The 20,340-nt window shown below is 40.7% G+C and overlaps 1 protein-coding gene across 4 annotated transcripts in view; it reads left to right on the top strand.

Moving 5' to 3' along the window:
- FBN1 (fibrillin 1) overlaps positions 1–20,340 on the top strand; it is a 228,806-nt gene that overhangs the window by 19,693 nt on the left and 188,773 nt on the right. For all 4 annotated transcript variants that reach the window (XM_036033263.1, XM_036033266.1, XM_036033271.1 and 1 more), the window contains 2 exons: positions 11,930–12,012; positions 14,038–14,136. In XM_036033263.1, coding sequence (XP_035889156.1) covers positions 11,930–12,012; positions 14,038–14,136 — 182 coding nt within the window. The remainder of the gene's footprint in view (positions 1–11,929; positions 12,013–14,037; positions 14,137–20,340) is intronic.

Raw genomic sequence — 20,340 nt, 5'->3', positions numbered from 1 at the left:
TTTACAGTAGCCAAGTGCTGGAAACAGCCTAAGTGCCCATCAGTAAATAAGTGAATCAAAAAACTGTGGTACATTTACACAATGGAATACTATGCAGTAGAAAGAAAGAAGGAACTTCTACCTTTTGCAACAGCATGGATAGAACTGGAGAATATTAAGCTAAGTGAAATAAATAGTTGGTGAAATAGTAAAACTTTAGTGATGAAATGAGATTTTTGAAAAACATTGGTATATCCAGATCCCCATGGGGAAAAGTGCAGCGACAAGAGCAGCTCCAGCAGCTTCCTTCTGAACATTCGTGGGGGAAGTGTGTGTGTGTTTGTGTGTGTGTGTAAGTCACATTTCCTGTGTGAGTTTCAGGTCAGTGAGAAAGGTGTGCACAGTGCCTGTGGACTGATGTATTTTTACTGCCTAAAGTCAAACTTGCAGGTAAACCGACAGGGTTTTAGATCAGAGGCTTTGTCCTTGGGAGCTGCTGCAGAGACTTGGAAACCTTTCAGGTACGTTAGGAGGCAGAATGGGTGGACATGCTTCACTGCTTTGCCTGCCCATCTCTTTCTCAGAGGCTGTCACTATGCTGAAGTTTTGTGCTGACAGCATCACCCTCTGTGCGAAATTATAGCTTGAAACATGAAAACTGTCACACCGTGCCCAGATCTCAGAAGGTGTTGCAAGGATGGTGCTGGCATCACTCAGGCAGAGAGAGAGATCTTTTGGGTTGAATTTCAGGGAAGTGCTGTGCTGGCATTTGGAATGAGCTGCCACTCTCCCTGTACATTGGACAGAGTGCTGGTAGCCTCTTCATTGTCACAGAGCTGTGACACTGTTAGGGATTTGCAGAGCATCATCTTGGTCACCTTGGCCTTTATGCACTGGGTCAGATATTTGTCTGCATGACCTGATGATTCTGCTTCAAGCAGCTTTTCAAAAGACAAGACATGCCCCTGTTGAGTGTACATACAAAACACATTCCAATGGAGCTATGAGTAGGTTTTGAATTATCTACATTTTGAATCTGCACATTGCTCCCCACCCACCCATTCCCCCGAACACGGAACATGTTAAGAGCCAACTGCTATTTCTTTTGTCATCATTTTCCTTTTCCAGTCTACTTTGCAAGATTGGTCTTCAAATTTTTTATTTTGCATACCTAAGAAAAGAAAACCAGAATGTAAAAAATGATGCACAAATTAGTTTATATGAAGGTATGCATTCTTTTTGGGATATTTGTGGGAACACCTGTCTAATTGCTAATCTAAAAAACTTCAGTATTAACCTTGGGATGTCTTATGAGTAAATTCTTTTGTTTTTTAATTAGTGATTTCTGACATGCTTCCATTGTGTAGCCTTTGGACAATTACTTCTCTCAATTTTAGTCTCCTCATCTAAAAATGAGGACAAAAACACATTATCTTGATAGAATTTGGGGGAAGGGTCACATGATTATTTTGTAAATTATAAAGCTCTCTAAAATTTGCTAATAATTTTTATTCTACAGTGTGATTTCACATGGGCTAGATAAATTCCTTAGTCAGATTCCCTTAAATTTAAATTAGACTATTTTCGTTAAAAGTTTTCCAATATGTAAATGTTTAGAAATAAATACTTACACCTTTGCTGCAAATGTAATTGGAAAATTAGAAAAATAAACTTCTCAAGCTTTTGACCCCTAATGTTCTGAACTGTTAATTTCTATGAAATAATCTCAACAACTGCCTGCTTTCAGCTAACCTCCTCTGACTTCTTAAAAACCTAAACTCTGTCAATGTTTTTTGTTGTTGTTGTTCCTTAGGAACAATGTTGTCTCTGTTCTCATGCAAGAGTTGGGGAGAGAAATGTTTTGAGAGACTCACTGCCCCTTGACTCCTATGAAGTAGAATTAGAAATATAAGACCTCTGAAACTTTGTAACTATAAAGTGTTTCTAAATAATACATCTGAGACATGGGGAAACCTAACTCTCTACCCCATGAATTCCACTTATGAGTATCATTTGTTATGTTTTGGTTTTTTAGTTTAATTTTTTATAATTCAAAAGAGTGAATGAAATTAATTTATTTCTTAGTACTAGTTATCCTTTTCATTCCTTTATTTTATTATTGAGTTTCTTCTAAGCATATTTACATTTTCAGTAAATTCAATACTACTCTGACAGAATTCTAGCTTATGTTTTCTTCGTTAGGTGTACATTTGACACTCCACACCTTCATTTACCATCTGAGATTCAGGTACCATGCTGGGTGGTGAAGATAAATCTGAACTTTCTATCTTTAAGGAACTCACATTGCAAAAGAAAGGGTAATTTTTTGGTTTCAGGGGATCTGAAATGCTCGAATAACTTGGGTGTAAAATTAAAGCCACAAAATAGAGTTCAAATCTGACTTGCTTCCTTGTTTCACCTGGAAGCTACTCCTTCTTGGAAATGGCTCACTGGACCCTTGTACTGTGAACCAGTCCTGGGGATTGATTTTATTGTGCCGTAGTTGGGGCTGGGGTGGGATCCTTTGGTCTCTAAAAGAAGTCAGGTACACTGAGAATTAGAGTATCCAGTTGTTCCACAGTTGTTAAGTCCCTACTTTGTGGATGTACAGGCATCCCATACTGACCCTAACGGTCTCTTGTGCTGGGGGCAGGGGCCGGCACTGGGCCCAGGGCTGAGAGAGCTCAGATTCTGGCCTCGCTCTTAGAGCTGTGTGGAGTGGCCTGAGTTTAAGGTGTTTAGTTCTCGTTGTTCTCTGGGCAGCTTATGATAGCTGCAGGGACCATGGATTCGAGTGGCCAAGTTTCCCTCTGGTTGCCTGCTGTGGAATGTGTTTTCCCATAGAAACAACATTTTAAGCTGTGGTCAGGTTCCCAGACCAGCCTATAATAGCCTATTTAGCTGATAATGTAGCACAGAGACTGCTATTTGACTAGCCTGGGGACCAAACCACCACCTATTAACATTGTTTCTATTGGAAAAGCCATTCTGAGTTCTAAATACCAATATAGAAATGACATTTTTGGAGCCCTTCCTGTTTGTCAGTTGGGAGCTGCCAGGGCTCAGAACTGGAATATCGCATCACCCTGCACTCCCAGCTCCTGAAGAACCCCATTCATTCCCCTGAGCCTGACCCCACTGGCTGGTCTCCCTGTCTTTTCCTGGGGCTGCCAGTACGTTCAGAAGATATCACCGCCCTGGACAGAGCTCTTGCTTTGAGAATTTCTGGGAAGCAGCAAGAGTCAGGGTTTCTGTCCCCAGTTTCTTCTGTGGGTGATGAAGAGGAGGGAAGGAGGTGAGGGAGCCGAGGTGAGCAGTGAATTCTGTAGACACAACCCTGAGCCGACCTCTCACTAGGCAGATCTGGACCACCTCCTTAGTTTTCCTGTTTGTGTTTCAGTAATTTTTATAATTTTGCCAGCCTTCAGGAGAGTACAGCATTGACTTCAGCTTGAGTAGCTGGAGCAAATATCCCAGCAAAAGAAAATGCTGGGCTAGTCCTGGAAGTCATAGGTCAAGCCAAGGGGTTGCAGGGTTCTGGGAAGCAGCACTGTAGAAGCTGTGCGTTTGCATGGTGTCATTGGACCGACCCTCTCAGATGCTGGGGAGATGCACATTTGAGGCATGCTGGTCTTTAGGTTTTGAGGAAACCCTTCCTCAACTATATAGGTTCAAATAGAAAAGTCCAAACTTTGTGAACAGATACACCCCTCTCCATGTTTCGATGGGAACACCTTTTACATAACCAACCAGGGGTGGGATGCCGGTGGGCCAGCACAGACCCCTTCCCTTGAGAGCAGTAGGTCCAGTGCAGACTGTGACAGCAGGTTAGCCAGGTCATTGCCCTTAGAAGTCTGGGGGCCACGTGGCTGGTTTAGTAGTTTGTGCAGAGTTTGGTGTTCTCAGTTTTGCTTAATCCAGAGCACCAGAGGCAGAAAGAGCCCAGAGCTTCAGCGGGATCAGGACTTGCTGCACATGGCCATGTGCTTCCGGTCTTCATGGTTCCTTCCTGTGACATTGCACCCGGTGGCTTTAAATCCCTCCTTTCTTTTTTTCAAAGACAATCACATCACACACACATGTTTTGGTCACCTATAAAAGGTTTCCACAGGATTAAGTTGGCTGCCAGTCTAAAATGACCTCCAGATTTGGGGAACTGCCTTTGCTGCTGTTTCTTCAGCTTCTTAGGCTGTGTGTGTGTGTGTGTGTGTGTGTGTGTGTGTGTCTTTAATAGTGTGACCTAAATTCTTTGGTTCTTAAGTTCTTGGGCTATTGCTTTTGATCAACACACAGTTCCCTCCAAAACACAGTTTGGGGCAGACAGCAAATGAAAGTGTTGGTGCAACAGCCTCTGTGTGCGGCCTGTACTGTGAGTTACCCCACTCAGCAGTGGGAGGAGCCTCTGTCCAAACAGCACATCCAGACAGACCTTCCAAGGCTGCCCTGTGAATGTGTGATGGGTGTGGTTAGTGGCTGGCCATGTATGGCAGCTTCCATCTATGGCTTTGGTCAGTGGCACCAACCTGCCAAAATAAAATGTGCACTGATTTTGTGAACTGAAAACTTTTGTTTCATTGCTTTTGGGATTTGGGGGTTTCTTTTGCCAAAGAAATAGGTAGAACCAGATATTCACATATGATTTTGTCTACATTGATTTTGTATTTTTCTCAAAGGAAATGTATTGAATCCTGAGTTGTAAACACTGATAACTTCACTGATCAGAATGAATTAATGATCAGCATGCCAACAAAGTAACCAAGGCATGAAACCATTATATGCTATTGTCTAAATGCCTGTTGCCTTTCAGATAGGCATGAAGCCTTCTCCCTTTAAATAGATTAATTTATAAGAAATAGTTCTCACCATTAGACATATTTCTATGTTGGTGGCGTTTATAGGTGGCCTCTATATGACACCCAAAGGGATAGTATTCATCTTTGTTAACTGTACTTTATATTTAATAATGCATTTAGTTCTGTGTGCTTTTAAAAAGATTCCAGGATATTCTAGACATAACAGACACTGTTTCTTTGCTTGAAGAACTGTGAGTCTTGGACCAGAGTGGGTGGGGGCAGGTTTCAGGGATGAGAATGTAGACAAATAATTCCTTAAAATTTATAATTACAATATAGGACATGTAGGTTTTTGAGAGGTATGTCCGGAACTGTGTTGGTTGGTTGCAAGGTGGACGGGATTAATCAGAAAGTAGGGACTAACACCATGGAGAGAGATGAAATGACGCATTCTGAGGGAACAATGGAAGGAGAGTTCAGACTTAGCATGTGTGTGTGATGGCGTGGGGCGTGTGCGGGAGTGAGGGCTGAGACGGTGAAGAGGAGCCCCGTGGGAGGGTGGAGATTGGTGAAGATGAGAGTGACAGGTAGGGTAGGCCTGCCGGGTAGAGATCTGCAGCTAATAAGATGTTTCACATTTTGTGGAGGGTGAAGGTCTGTCCCCAGATCATAGTACAGAATTAATCAGGGTGACTATGGGAACATACTTAGCTACACTGTCCTAGTGGGATGGAGGGGAACTGGGGAGTCAGGAAAATAAATGTGGTATTGGTCAACAGTGAAACACCAGAATTTGGACAAGGGATTTGCTAATGGAGTTAGAGAATTTAAGGGAAATTTTAGCAGTGGGATGAAATAAAATGAGTGACTCCTCTCAGCAGCTGGGAAACATTAACTCATAGCTCAGATGGTCTCCTTCTGAGGCTGCTCTGGGTTGGGCAGCTGGTCCCTGCTCTGGACTCCTTCCTCTCCTGGGCTGGCCTTAATGTCCATGTCCTACCTTTTCTGTCGACACTCTGTGCTGTACTGACATACGTGCCCATGTTCCTTCAGGAGCAAACACTGTCTTAGTCATTTTGGGGGGCATGGTAACAATTTTTTTAGTGATATCATGGTTATGAATTATTATTATTTTCTTTCTTAATAAGCTTTTCATTTTAGATTTCCAAAAATTCACCAGGGTGCTACAGAGAGTCCTCTTATACTCTGGACACATTTCCCTCAATTGACATCGTATACTAGTATAATTAATGAACCAATAGTGATACATTATTAACTATAGTGCATTCTTTGATCAAATTTGCTTCGAATGCCCAGGATCCCACCCAGGATCCCACATTACATTTAGTTGGCATGTCTTCTTAGGCTGTGACAATTTCTCAGACTTCCCTTGTGTTTGGTGACCTTGACAGTTTTGATGGATATTGGTCAGGAGTTCTGTAAATTGTCTCCTAATTGCAATTCCTTTGGAAGGAAGTCACTATGCACAGCCCACGCATAAGGAATGGAGAGTTCTTCTCGACCTCCTTGAAAGCAGAGTATCTATATAAATTATTTGGAATTTTCTAGCACAAGAGATTAGTTTTTTCTCTCCCATTTGCTTATTTATCCAGTCATTTATTTATCACTATAGACTCATGGACAGTTATTTTATATTTTGGATTATAATCCAATACAACTTTTGTTATTTTGTTGCTCAAATGGTTCTAGCTTTGGCTTTTGGGAGCTTTCATTTGGCCCCTGTGTCCTTTAACATGCCTCTATTGCCGTGTTTTTGTTTGTTTGTTTAGTACTTTCTCATTTTCTGTTACTGCAAGATGCTCCAGGCTCATCTTGTATATTTCCTGTCCAGTTCTAGAATCAGCCATTTATCCCAGGACAAATGTTCCTCCTACTGGAAAAATGGTATCAGAAACCAAGATCTGGGAGATAGGTTTGCTCATCTTTGTCATTTTTCTTTCTTATGTAATAATAGAGTGCCTGGCATATAATAGGTTCTCACTAAATACTGCTTAGCAGCTTTGTACTTGTGGGCATGGTGATTAAATTATGTGTGCTGTTGCATGCCCAACAGTGAACTTACTGGCTACACAGGAAGATGAGCTGTGTAATCTTGGTTACATTGAGTTTGAAGTAGAATGCTTGGTTTTAAATGCCCTGAGAGTAGGAACTAAGAGAGGGAAAAAGGAAAGGAGAAAAGGAAGGAGGGAGGGAGGAAGGAAGAGGGAAATAGATGGATATTGGCTTTAGAAGAAAAGGTAATGGAGTCACTAATCTACTGGGGATGGAAGAGAGCAAGAAGAGGTTAAAGGCTTGCAAACCAGAGTACGAAATTGTTCTTTTTTTTCTGTTCTTTTTAACTGCATGAAGTAGGTCAGAGAGGTTGGCTGGCTTGTGTCTTCAAAGAAGGAAACCTGGATTGTCCATATGCCAGCCAGTGTTGACCCAGACAATCCAGAAATGAATCCCTGGGTCTGGATTGCCCAGCTGAAGCTTGAGGAGGCCATGGAAGCTGTTTTCATTACCAGGGGTTGAAGTTTCATTACTCAAGTTGTTGTGACTGGCAGATGGGCTGGAACAGTCACATGTGGTATTCAAATCACTTCTGGGAGATCTGACCTCTCTCTTCAGTGAAGAGGGCCAGAGTAAAGGCACTAAAATAAGGAGGAGCCTTTGCAAAATTATTGGAGCAGTGGTGGGGTCCTTTCATCCAATAGTAAGCATGTTTTTCTTTCCTTTTTCCTTTTTCTCTTGATAAAAATTTTGTCAGAGAACTAATACAACCAATATGTGTGGCTCACAATGTATGTAGCTTATTTGTATATTATTGCACTATAATTTTTCATCATCTATCACATTGTTGACACTGAAAATTAATTGCTTGTAACACTGGAGAACAGTGGCATGTTAGGATATTGCCTTGAGGCATGTCACATGGGTGGTTGGGCCTTCTTCATTATGTGGGAGCAAATGCCTTTTGATATCTCTCCATAATGACACTCAAGGGGACTGAATCATAATTCTCTTCCCCAAAAGTCAAAAAACCAGGCAACTCATGGAGGTGTCCGCCTCATTCACTGTTATCTAATGTTTAGCATCCTCCTTGCCCAAGGATTTAATCACTTCACAGCTTAAGAAATGTATGCATATGCAGTAAGAGCCCCCTGAACTTGGTTTTATTTTCCCAGTCTTGTCTGAAAGGAGTTTGCACTGGGGAGAGGAAGCAGAAAGGCTATCTTACTGTCAGAGGGGCCAGACTTGCAGAAGTGGGTTCTGGCTAAGGGATCTGGACACACTGCAGACATTTTGCACAGAGGCCAATTCCTGCAGTGATGTGGTCAGATGTGGTAGAGCCCAGCTGTTTGCTCCATTGAGAGGGGCTTTAGCTAGCCCACACAATCTTTGAGTGCTGCGTCTGAACTGGATCCAAATATCCAGCCTGCGGAGGCTCACCCATCCCCCAGAGTGATTGGAAGTGGGCTGCTGCAGAGCACAATATTCACAGCAGTTTATAAGAGAAGTTACTGATAAGGACTTAGCAATCTACAAAATGTAATGTACAGGGATGATGTGGAATATAAATGTATTTTCCCCTTTCCCCCACGAACTATTAGAGTACAGCTAGAAATTGTTTATGCTTAATCTTCAGTCTACTGATGGACATTTTGTGATTTTTGTTACTCATGCTACCATGAATGCTACTGGGTGAAATGTCATCTTGTTTCCTAACTACATCTGTGCCTTAACGTAGGGGTAAAGAGGGCATATTTCTAGGTATGGTTTCCTGAGTTCAAGTCCCCATTCTCTACCTCCTAGCTATGGGACTTTGGCTAGGGTATGTAACCTTCCTAAACCATAGTTTCTTTAGTGTTAAGGACAACAATAATAGAACTTACCCATGGGGTTGCTACGAGGATCAAATGAAGTAATGTGTCTGTAGCATTTAGCGTGAAGTTCTTTTCCCTTTAATTTGCCGAATACCACTACTGCCACTTGCATGGAGCTTTAACTCTGAGGGTTTTGTTTTGTTTTGTTTTGTTTTGTTTTTGGCGGCAGGATAATGGATACGGCTGATGCAGTGAAAAGGAAGAGAAAGAGGTATAAGAATCCTTCACTTCCATTTACACAGAAAGGGAACTTCATTAAAAAGACTTACCTTCTTTGTTAATACTTTTTGTGCTGAAACCTTAAAGTCTTTTACAATGGAAATAGTCCAATATGTCTACTTTTGACTTTACATGTCTTGGTGCTTTCCAACTTAAATAAGACATTCATCTATTTCCAGAATTAGAGCTGTTTTTTTTCTATGTGTAAGTAGAACAGATGCCACCCAGCTTGTCTGAACGAGCTCTGTTAGTGTGCAGTTCTCTAGACCAGAGTCATCAGAGGAGAGACCTTACACCTTTGTAATACTTTGCATGTAGCCGTGGAACCTAGTAGTGTTTAGTGGTAGAGGGTGAATGGTGAGACTAAAACAGTCATCCTGGGAGGATGTTAGTTGAAATAGCTGAAGTTAAATTATAGATGACTTATTATAAACTTGTGAATCTCACAATAAAAAATCAGAGCACACCAACTAAATAAGTCACAATTCAACATTACCCAGAATCTTAAGAAATGCAGTGGAATAAGATGTGATAATCAGTGAAAGGGACTGTGATAACTGACTAATAAAGCAGAAAGCACCCTGTTAATGAGAGAAGATCTTCATACTTTTAAAGTGAGTTTTTGCTTTAAATAAAAATGATGATCAAAGTATAACAGTGTATATTTAAAAATGAACAGTTATGGTGGACTTTAAAGTGAGAAAGAGAAAGAATTCTCTCTGCAGAAAATTCTTCCCCAGATCCTCAACTCTTAAGGCAGCCAGTTTCAACCATTTGTTTTTCGTTTTTATATTTATCTGCATGACACCATCTACTCTGCTTGCACCTCGATGCCTGGAATTAAACGGTAACCACTGGCTTCTTGCCATGAAAGGTGGGGACATAGCTCACTAAGATGTAACTGCTACCATGTTTTGTCTGTGGGTTGATTTTAAACACTGCAAACACAATAAAGAATGATGATATTTCTATGATTTTTAAATATACCTTGGAAAACGTTTTGAATATCATGCTTTGTAGGACTGAAATGACTGATTCTGGACTCTTTGTTTCTCAACTTCTCCCTGTTAGGTGTGTTGTTACTCCATGAATACACTCATTCTTGTCAGACAGTTTGCCCTGATTTTTGTTTGAAAAACACAGTGATCCTGAGCAAAGGACCCCCTGTCCAGGCGCAAGGGGCCTCTGCAGCTATTCCAGGGTTTGGTGTGGGATTGGGCTGGGTGCAGTGGGGTTCTTGGAAACGGGTCATTGGTGGGGAAGGTTCTGAGGTGGCTGACTTTAGCCCAGATTGTCATTTTAGATCAAGAGAACATTTATGACATTTGGAAAGGTGGAGTGCCTCTCCCCACCCCACCCCAGCACAGCCCCTTACCTTCTCTCTTCTCTCACTCTCTTTCCAAGATTTTGAGTTGCCCTAGGAAATTCTTTGCACTCTGACCTGAAGTTTTGGGCACTACTTTGTCACAGGAGGGGTGGGGTATTGACAGCCGTTGGTTAAGAATTCTTAATAAAGTCTTCCTTCCTTTATTTCTTATGGTTCCTTTGCCTGAGTAGGTACTATAAGTCAGAAGATGCTACATTGTATTTTCATTGTCCTTTTCATGTATGAAGCTTTTCACATCCCTTATTTCATCTAATGCACACACACAAACATGATGTATACCAGGCAGATATTTTATTATCCCAATGTGTAGAGAAATAAACTAAGGCACAGAGAGGCCTTAAAGTCACGTAATATACATACATCAAGTCTCTAGTCAATTATTCTCTGTTTACCCTCAGAGAAGCCCTGGGCAGTTGGGTATGGATTTAGGACCATTTGCCTGGCCCTTCCGTCGTTCTTCCTACTTCTCTTTCTGACCTCAGCGTCAGTCAGTCTGGTGTATGCATTTTGCTCTGCAGAGTGTTCCAGGTTCTCTTGGGCTGTCAAAGGAGTACAGGACGGGGCAACAACCTCACCTTTGTTCTCAATCCTGCATGTGGTCCATGAAGTGAGTTCAGAGGAAATGCAGTAGGGTTCTGTCCAATTACAAATGGTCTGCATGTATAGGGAGAATGTGTGAGTGCACCCCAACTGAAAATACATTTTAGCCGTGCATTTTAAAAGGCTTATGCTTATGGGACTGTTATACCAGGAAGCCTTGGAATAGCTCCTAGTTTGTGAAATTGATTGCAAAACATTCGACCTTCCATAGTCATCTCTGAACTCCAGGAACGAGCATTAATGTGTAGGCCTGTAGATATGGTGAAGTAAAGGGAATGGTTTCTTCTGGGTCTCTGTGTTCTATTCTCTGCCTTAGTTTCCACCATAGAAGTAGCTAGACCCTTACCCAGTTGGTCCCTTAAATTTTTAAACATGGGTCATCTGGATTTTGAATGAAGGCTTTGGACTAAGACGAGTGGTGAACTGTCTGTAAACAAGAAACCCCAGAGGGGTGTTGGTCTTATTTTCCCGTAACTGCTGGTATCAACCATGTTTCCAAACTTTGGCTAAAGAAATATTTATGTGTTTTGGCTTTTATTTATTCTGACTAATTTCAGGATTTGCATTCCTGTAATTCTAGTGAAAGGAGGAATGTGGTCATTCTTTCTTTCAAGAGGTGAGCTGGGCCACAGGAAAAAATATACCAAACTTCAATGAATAGAAGTTTAAAGCCTTACATGCAATAGATTTTTGTGATGACCTTTCTTAACTAGATTAGTAGGAAGTTTGTTGTTTAAATTTCAGTCATGTAGCTACACGAGTATTTGTACTGTGTCTTGTGATAGAGGTCCCTGCAGCTTGCATCCCTGGTTTCTATCTTCCCGATGCGCTACATGCACAGGTGACATGAAGGAATATCCTTATTGATACCATCATGTTAAAGTGTCTCAAACTAAGAAGCCAGCATTGAGTCCCATGAGTTTGCTTTTCTCAAAGATTCATCTTGTTCTTATAACTCAGGATTTTTTGCTTTTATTTGGTCATAAGTTATGTTTTTTTTTTAAAAAAAAAAACCTGTGGACTTCTTATAATGGAACTTTTTTTTTTTTTTGCTTTTGTTTCAGACCCAATGTCTGTGGATCACGGTTTAATGTTTACTGTTGCCCTGGGTGGAAAACCTTACCTGGTGGAAATCAGTGTATTGTTCGTAAGTAAATAGACAATCTGTCATTCTGCATATTCTCCTTTTGTTGTTTTGGTTGCACAATGATTTTTAGTACTTGGTCCTTTGTAACTGCTTACCAGTAATGTGTTCATTGAAGAGCATTCCAGCTCTAAGATTTTCCGACTTTCTCTGAATTCAGGTTGGGAAATATATTGACATGGTCAAACCACTGTTATACTTTAGTCCAGTGACTTCTTTTAGGATATTTCTGAGCTATAAGGAAGAGGGCCGTAGAGCACTGGGATTCTTTGGTCAGCGTTGCATGTTGTTACATATGCTGTGCCTGGCTGCACAGATGATGGAATCACTTTGGGGGATTTTGAAAAAAATGCTACCATTGCTGCTTTCCTTACGGTAACCTCTAACTTTGTTGGCCACCCACATGCCTACCCAAACCTTGTACATTGAATTAGGGTGGTCAAGGCCAAAGGCAGACATCACTGTTAGACAAAGGGGAGAGGAAGCAGAGAGGGCATCAGATGATGACCAGTGGGAAGACTAGGGGAGAATGCAAATGATCCCAGAGATTCTTCTCTGGACCCCGCCACTGTGGCAAACTGCCTTATTCTCAAAATATCCCCCAAATGTTGAGTGACACCTCACATACCAGACAAGATATATTTAATGGAGAGACTAAGCTCACTTAGTTATGGCATCTGTCCTCCTTGAACATTTATAGTCATCATATCTATGAAATAATCTTCAGTTTCCAAAGTACTCTATTAGTATAACAGGCAGAATTCGGAGCTGACAGGACATTAAGGAGTCACTTAACCCACCTTCTCACTGGGCCAACAGTGATCTGTGGAAAAGGATAGATTATTCCAACCAATATTCTCTTGGTGACCCGAAAAAGTTTATCGTTTTCCCAATTCTTGATTTTGACCAAAGGCAACTTATTTGTTTGTAACATTGTGGTGTATTTCAAAATCAAAGTTGAGTCAGTAAGAAAGGGGTATAATGGTATTTGGAGTTTCCTAAATGAACTTAACGACAGAAACCTTTCCTTGGCATTCTGTAGAATCTCTGAGAAATGCTGTCTTCAGGTATTTAAATAAATGTTTATAGGGTCCTTTGACAGCTTCTTTCTTAATAGTTTTCAATCTCCATCCATAGGTATGTTAATGTTTCAGTGAATTTTCTGTCAAGTGTATTATATTTAGCCTTTGCTCATCTCATTTGCCTCTTGCAAGGTTGTGTAGGAGTTTGAGGAAAGGGCCATGCCTATGAACATAAAAAGTAGTGACCAAGTCTTAGTTTGATGATAAATATGAGTCATTTGCCATTTAAGCTTACTCCTTTGGCCACTAGCAAAGCATTTGGTACCAGTATGATATCCGTCTCCGGGTGTCATGAAAATGTTAATAGTTCTCTAAAAGTGAGCAGCTTTCCGACTGTGGAATCAGGACAACCGCAGTGGATTTCAAACATCCCTCAGACTGGCGATGTAATTCACGGTTGGACTAAATGTAGGATAAAAGCTGTTCCATAGGTCGTATGTTCTCAACTAGCAAGATCTGAAATAGAGAAGTAGTCTTAGCAGGCTACAGTGTTTTCATAAAAATTACTAAACATTAGGCATTCATGATAAAAATAGTTCCATGAACACTGTGGTAATTTTTATATCATTAAATCTTAACGTTAATGTAAAAACAGAATGCTTTTAGATGTATAAATACATTTAGGTGCAGGATTTTTGACTGTTTTGTTTTCCCTTCATAGGATGTCTGGGGCTTCTGGAAGGTGGAGTGCTGTGGAATAAGCAAAGAGAGGCCAAGCAGCACTGATGTGGTTAAGGGAGTTAGCAAATTTTACAGCCAGGGTTTATTTAGCCCAACAGATTTGTTTTGTAAAGTAATAAACCTGAGGTCTAAGGTCACATAGTCGTGATGGCAGAGTTAATGAGGAGCCTGAGAGGAGCCCAGGTTTCCTCACTTGAGGACTCGGTCCCTGTCAGTCACCGCGCGCCAAAGCCACGTGCTAACAGACCTCTGGTTTTATTCACAGCCATTTGCCGGCATTCCTGTGGGGATGGATTTTGTTCTAGGCCAAATATGTGCACTTGCCCATCTGGTCAGATATCTCCTTCCTGTGGCTCCAGATCCAGTGAGTATAACATGTCATTATATATAATATTATTTTATGTGGTTACACCCTATTTTCTCCTAAATTTGCTTTTGGTTTTTCTCTTGCCTGCAATACATTTTTCACTAGAACATCTGCCTTCTCTGTTTTGCCCAAAATATTTGGAATGACTTTTCTCAATCTGGCCTCCCATTTCCCTTCTTTACTCTTTATAGGGAAATTGCTATATGGGACACAGTTACTATGAGTAATATAAAGATTATGACTTCCTTCTGTGTAGGTATTGCCTTATTTATCTTTGTGTCTCCAATGTAAACACCATAAAAGGTGCTCAATGAAATGATTGTTTAATGAACATATTGGCTCAAGAAAACTAGGCAGTCTTCCTTGTGGTACTGAAATGTGAATCTTATTAAACACTTTTTGAAAATTCAAGACCCCTTCCTTTGCAAGAAGAAAATGTAAGAAGTCATCATGGCAGCTCCTGGGGATGATCTGTCATGAAGCACAATGATTTTTCCCTTCCAGAATTTTCCACCTTTGTTCATTTTGTGAGCCAAGCAAGTGTTTACAGTTCTTTCCTCAGAACCTTTGCTTGCTTGTTCTCTAACTGTGAGGCCCTCAGCAATGAATTAGGGAAATGTAGGGGTTGGAAGCGAGTTGAGTCATTATTGGTTATTAACAAAGTTGAAGTTCATGTTCTTCAACACCTTGACTATCACCAAGGCAAAAAACTTGGGTTCCTTTCCAATTTCCCATTTTTATTGAGAGAATACACTCCTCTTTGGTGTGTTCTGTTTTTGACAAGGTTTTAAGGAAAAGTATTGTGGAATCTATCAGTAAGAAAAGGATATAATGGTATTTGGAGTTTTCTAAATGAACTTAACAGTAGAAACCTTTCCCTGGTACTCTGTAGAATCTCTGAGAAATTCTCTCTTTTTGTCTAATGCAAGTAGAGGCTTCAGTGTGGTCAATGTTCATTACTCATTGAGTCCTAACAGTTAAGCATGGCTCTTAGAAGTCATTTAATAGGACAAGGCAACTAGTACTTGGTAGCAGACCCTCTTGGTGCCTTGGCGTTCAGGGGTGAACATGGATGACTCTGCCTGAGACCATTGTAAAATTTTCCTGGCCAAGGAGCATGCCAGGTCTGCATGCAGGGCAAGATGGAAAGGCTGGGGGTGACGGGGTTGTTTAAAGGTCCTAGAAGCAACTTTTAACCAATGACAGATGGAGAGTGCTGGAAAAAATGCCCTCATTTCCTTGCCTCTCAGTTTGCATAACTATGAGGTATGTTCTGCACTGCCTCCTGGAGTTTCCCACTTGCCCACAGTAGGAATAGGCTTGATAATGTACTTTATTAACTTCCTTCTCTTTCCTGGCTCACTTATCTTTTCCCACTCTCTTATCAGTGTTTCCTGAAATTACTTCCAAAATAAACTACTCACATTCAAATTATTGTCTCAGAATTTGTTTCTGGTGGAAACCAAACAGAAACAGTCTAGCACTAAATACAGACAGTGTAGATTGGGGTAGAACCCACCCCCACTTCCCCCAGGCTGGGACTCATTTGCTTACTGCATTGAGTGTGTGTCCTCCACACAACAGAAGGTTCATTCCATGCATCAAGGGCACCTGAGCTGGAGGAATAGAAAGAGGCAGAGGAGACAGCTGGCAGCACAGGGACAGGTTGGATGTCTCCATCCCCATCAGGATGACCCTCAGGCTGCTGCTGAGGAGTGAGAGCCTTGGGGTGGGGGGAGGAATTTGCATTTCATGTTGGGAATAGACCCATGTCTTAGATTGGTCCTTCAGTCCTCTGGGGGAAGAAAACTTAGCCAGGTGGCAAAACTGAGTATCCAGCTGGGAAGGTCTTCAATGATAGTGTGAGTCACTAGTGATTTCTCAGCCAAGTAATGACATATCTCTAATGAGATGTGGCCATAAGCTCTTAACAAGATCAGAGGGAGAAGCTGTGGTCCTAGCAGACCTCAAGCTAGCAGTGAGGTGCGAAAGTGGTAAAGTCCAGTGGCCAGGTTTAGGCGAGAGATTGAAGTTTAAGACTTGTGGATGATGTTCTCTGAAGAGGGCTGGGTCCGTTTATGATGCTGGGACACTGGAAAAAGTCCCCAAGTAGCTCTTGGATGAGAGTAGTGTGAAGAGGGGGATTTTGATCATCAGGATCTTTGAGGCATTTGGAGCCTTTAATGTCATCGGTTGGGACTTTATATGACCTAGTATTGTCTAAACAACTTGCAGAATTAAAGATGGCAGAACATTTTAAATTAAGGGTACTTAAGGGTTGATCATAACTCATTTCTCATCTTTTGAAGTGATGTTCTAGGGAAGACCTATACCTTCCTGTAGATCTTCTGGCCATGGTGTAGTAGACAGCAATTGTGGGTAGACCACTTTTGCTAACTCCCTTGCTGGCAGAAGGATAACTGAATTCATCGAAATGTTTGCATTTACTACCTGTGGTTCTATAAAAAGAGGGTAAATTTAGATCACCTCACCACTGTTTCCTATTAGAGATTTTATGCTTGTTCTGTGATAGGCGTCAAGGAAGTCTAGGCAAGTTGTAGGACCTCTGAGGCCTTAGTTTTCTCATTTGAAAATGAAAAGAATGAAAGAAGGATTGTTATTTTAAAGTTGTTTTTGAGTTGAATATCCTGTGATTCTGAAAATAGGAAATGATGTCTTAGTGGTCTGAATGAGAGATTGCATTTCCAGAAGGTCCAGAGTGCAAGTCAGCCATTCCTTTAGAAATCAGGAGGACGTGGCTTCCCTTAATCTACTTGGAGTCTTCCCACTGGCACTGAGGCACTGGGGCAAAAAGAGAAGATTGGTTAGATCAGTGGGTTTTCTAGACTTTAGTTCCAGCTCTGTTAGGACCCTTCTCTACTCTATTAGTCTCTGAGGCCAGATGGGCCCTAAGTGATCCTAATTCTCATAAACACTTGTCACAGTTGACTGATCCATGAATTTACTCAAACTCCTCATAAATATACATAAATATAAAATAGATTATCTTCTTAAATGATATATTATTATAAGGTATGTTCTCTAAGTTTTATATTTTAGATTTTGGAGATCAATTTCATGTTCATATTGTTTTATTCTTTATGCTGTTAAAAATTTTAAAATTAAACTTCTTATTTTGAGATAAGTATGCATTCACATCAAGTTGTAAGAAATAATACATAGAGATCCAGGGTACCTTTTGCCCAGCTTCCCCCATGTTAGCAACTTGTGAAACTAGTGCAATATCACAACCAAGATGACATTGATATAGTCAGGATATAGAATTTTTATCATCACCAGGACTCTTCATGTTACCCTCTCATGCACACTTCCTCCTGCCTCTATGTTCTCCTGAATCCTGACAATCACTAATTTATTTTCCAATTCTATAATTTTGTCATTTCAATAATGGGGTTTTTTGTTTGTTTTTTTAAGATTTTATTTATTTATTTTCAGAGAGGGAAGGGAGGGAGAAAGAGAGAGAAACATCAATGTGCCATTGCTGGGGGTCATGGCCTGCAACCCAGGCATGTGCCCTGACTGGGAATAGAACCTGCGACAGTGGTTCGCAGCCTGAGCTCAATCCACTGAGCTATGCCAGCCAGGGCTTTCAATAATGTTTTATAAATGGAATGATATAGTATGTAATCTGTTGGGATCGGCTTTTTTTTTCGCTCACCATAATTCCCTGGAGAACCATTCTGGATGTGTGTATCAATAGTTTGTTCCCGTTTATTGCCGAGTAGTATTACATGCTGTGCACCGCAGTTTGTTTAGTCATTCACCCACTGAAGGACATCTGAGTTGTTTACAGTTTTGGGGTTTTTTTTGTTATTTAAACAAAGCTGCTATGAACATTCATGTAAGGTTTTTGTGTGAACATAAGTCTTCATTTCTCTAGGATAAATTCCCAGGAATGCAATGGCTGGGTTGTACATTAATTGCATATTTAGCTTTTTAAGAAACTGTCAGACTGCTTTCAGAGTGGCTGTAGCACTTCACATCCTCACCAGCAATGTATAAATGACCTAATTTCTCTGCATCCTCACCAGCTTTTGGAGTTGTCACTATTTTTCATTTTAGCTATGCTGATGGATATGTAGTGATATCTCAGTGTGGTTTTAATTTGCATGTTCCTGCTGGCTTATATGTTGAATGTCTTTTCATGTACCTGTTTGTCACCTTTATATTTCTTGTGTGAAATGTCTCTTCGTGCTTTTGCCTAGGTTCTAATTGGATTGCTTGCTGTTTTACAATTTTGAGAGTTCTTTGTATATTTGAAGTACTAATCTTTGTCAGATTTGTGATTCGTAAACATTTTCCTCCACTCTGTAGTTTGCTTTTTCAATTTTCTAGTAGTTTTTCACAGAAGTATCAAAGGTTTTAAATTTGATGAATCCAGTTTATCAAATTTTCCTTTAATAGATTTTGCTTTTGGTGTCAAGTCTAAGAGCTCTTTGCCTAGCCCTAGATCCTGAAGGTTTTCTCTATTTTTTCCCCTAAAAGTTTTAGGGGAAAAAATAAAGTTTTTTGTAAGGCTTACAAAACTTTGTAAAGCTTACAAAACTTTGTAAAGCTTACAAAGTTTTACATTTTATACTTGCATTGTGATCCATGTTGAGATCATTTAAGTGTGAGGTGCAAGGTTGAGACTTAATGATGTCCACTTGCTTCAACAACATTTATTTCTGAAAAACTATACTTTATCCATTGAATTACTTTTGCCAAAAAATCAGTTGGCCATATTTATGTAGGTCTATTTCTGGGTTCTCTGTTTTATTCATTGACCTGTATGTCTGTCCCTTCTACAGTACTGTACAGTCTTGATTGCTGCAGCCATATGATGTCTTGAAAATTGAGCAGACTAATTCCTTTCACTTTATTCTTCTTTTTAAAAATTGTGTTAGCTCTTTTGGTTCCTTTGCCTATTCACATAAATTTTAGATCAGTTTTGTCCATATCTAAAAAAATGTTTCTAGGATTTTGATAGGAATTGTGTTAAACTGTGTGTCATTTTGGAAAGTATTGACATCTTTACTATGTGGAACTCCTTGTTACTTTGTTTAATTTTGTCATTCTCAATTTACTTCAAATTCAGTGAGAATTTGGGTTGTTTGTACTTCCAACATGAATCCAACTGGGAAGGTTATAGAAGGCCAGGGTAACAGCTCTAGAGCAGTGTGTTAGTGCATCTGAGCGAGTGTGGTGCAACCACGTGCTAAAAGTGTGATCACTCTCCAGGCATGGGAAGGTGCTGTAGCTAGTCTGCAAGAAGTGACTCTTTGAAACGTTTTTTAGGGATGTGTGGGATTTATATGGACAGGGAGAAAACGAGTGAGAAGAATCTTCCCAGACTGGTCTGCAGAAACAGCTGAGTTCTTTCCTTTCTAGTCTGCCTTGTGTGGAAACGCCTTTATCACTACTATCCTATAACCTGCCTTTCCAGCTGTGCTAGGGTTTTTTTTTTTTTTTTTTTTTTGAGATATTTTAGTTAAGCTGCTCTTCTGAGTGGTGTGTCTTTAGGCAGCATGGGATATTTATGCATTTAAGAAGAATGTTATTGCTGTCATCTCTTCCCATGAAAATCTTTTCATCCTGCAGTGACTGTGGTTGCCCTTACGTAGTCTCAGGTGTGGAGTTCATGAGTTAGCCCCGTTCTTTAATTTGTCTGTCTTGTGCTTTTCCTAGTTCCTAAATTAAAATCATCTCTTGCCATATAGATGCTTATTTGCAAGTTGCTCCCAATGTTCTGTCTGCCCCTTGTGCCTGCCAAGATAATGGCAGGTCTTTAGAGTAATTGTAAACCTCATGCATCCCAAAGAAAATCACTGCCTGGGTACTTAGACCTAAGTGCAGCCCTGCAGCTCTTGTTCCAGTAGTATGCTCACATTGTTCCCTTCTGAGTGGTCATTTTAATAAGTAATCTGGACCTCCAGTCAAGACGGCAGTGTAGGCAGCCATGGCTTGCCTCTGTGCACAACTATATCACAATTACAACTTAAATATAGAACAGTCATCTCTCAGAAATATCAGAAATCGAGCCTGATGAGTAAGGATTAAAGAAACCACATCTATCCAGACTGGTAGGAGGGGCTCAGACATGGAACAGGCTGGTCGCCTACCCACGTTTGGTGGATAAAAATTCAGGAAAGATATCTCAGGCGCAAGGAGTCCCAGCCCCACACCAGGCCCCCAGCCCAG

The sequence above is a fragment of the Phyllostomus discolor genome, chromosome 1 (genome assembly GCF_004126475.2).
Source record: "Phyllostomus discolor isolate MPI-MPIP mPhyDis1 chromosome 1, mPhyDis1.pri.v3, whole genome shotgun sequence".
Taxonomy (NCBI): Eukaryota; Metazoa; Chordata; class Mammalia; order Chiroptera; family Phyllostomidae; genus Phyllostomus; species Phyllostomus discolor.
Note: the sequence above shows the minus strand (reverse complement) of the source record. Positions and strands in the feature narration are given on the sequence as shown.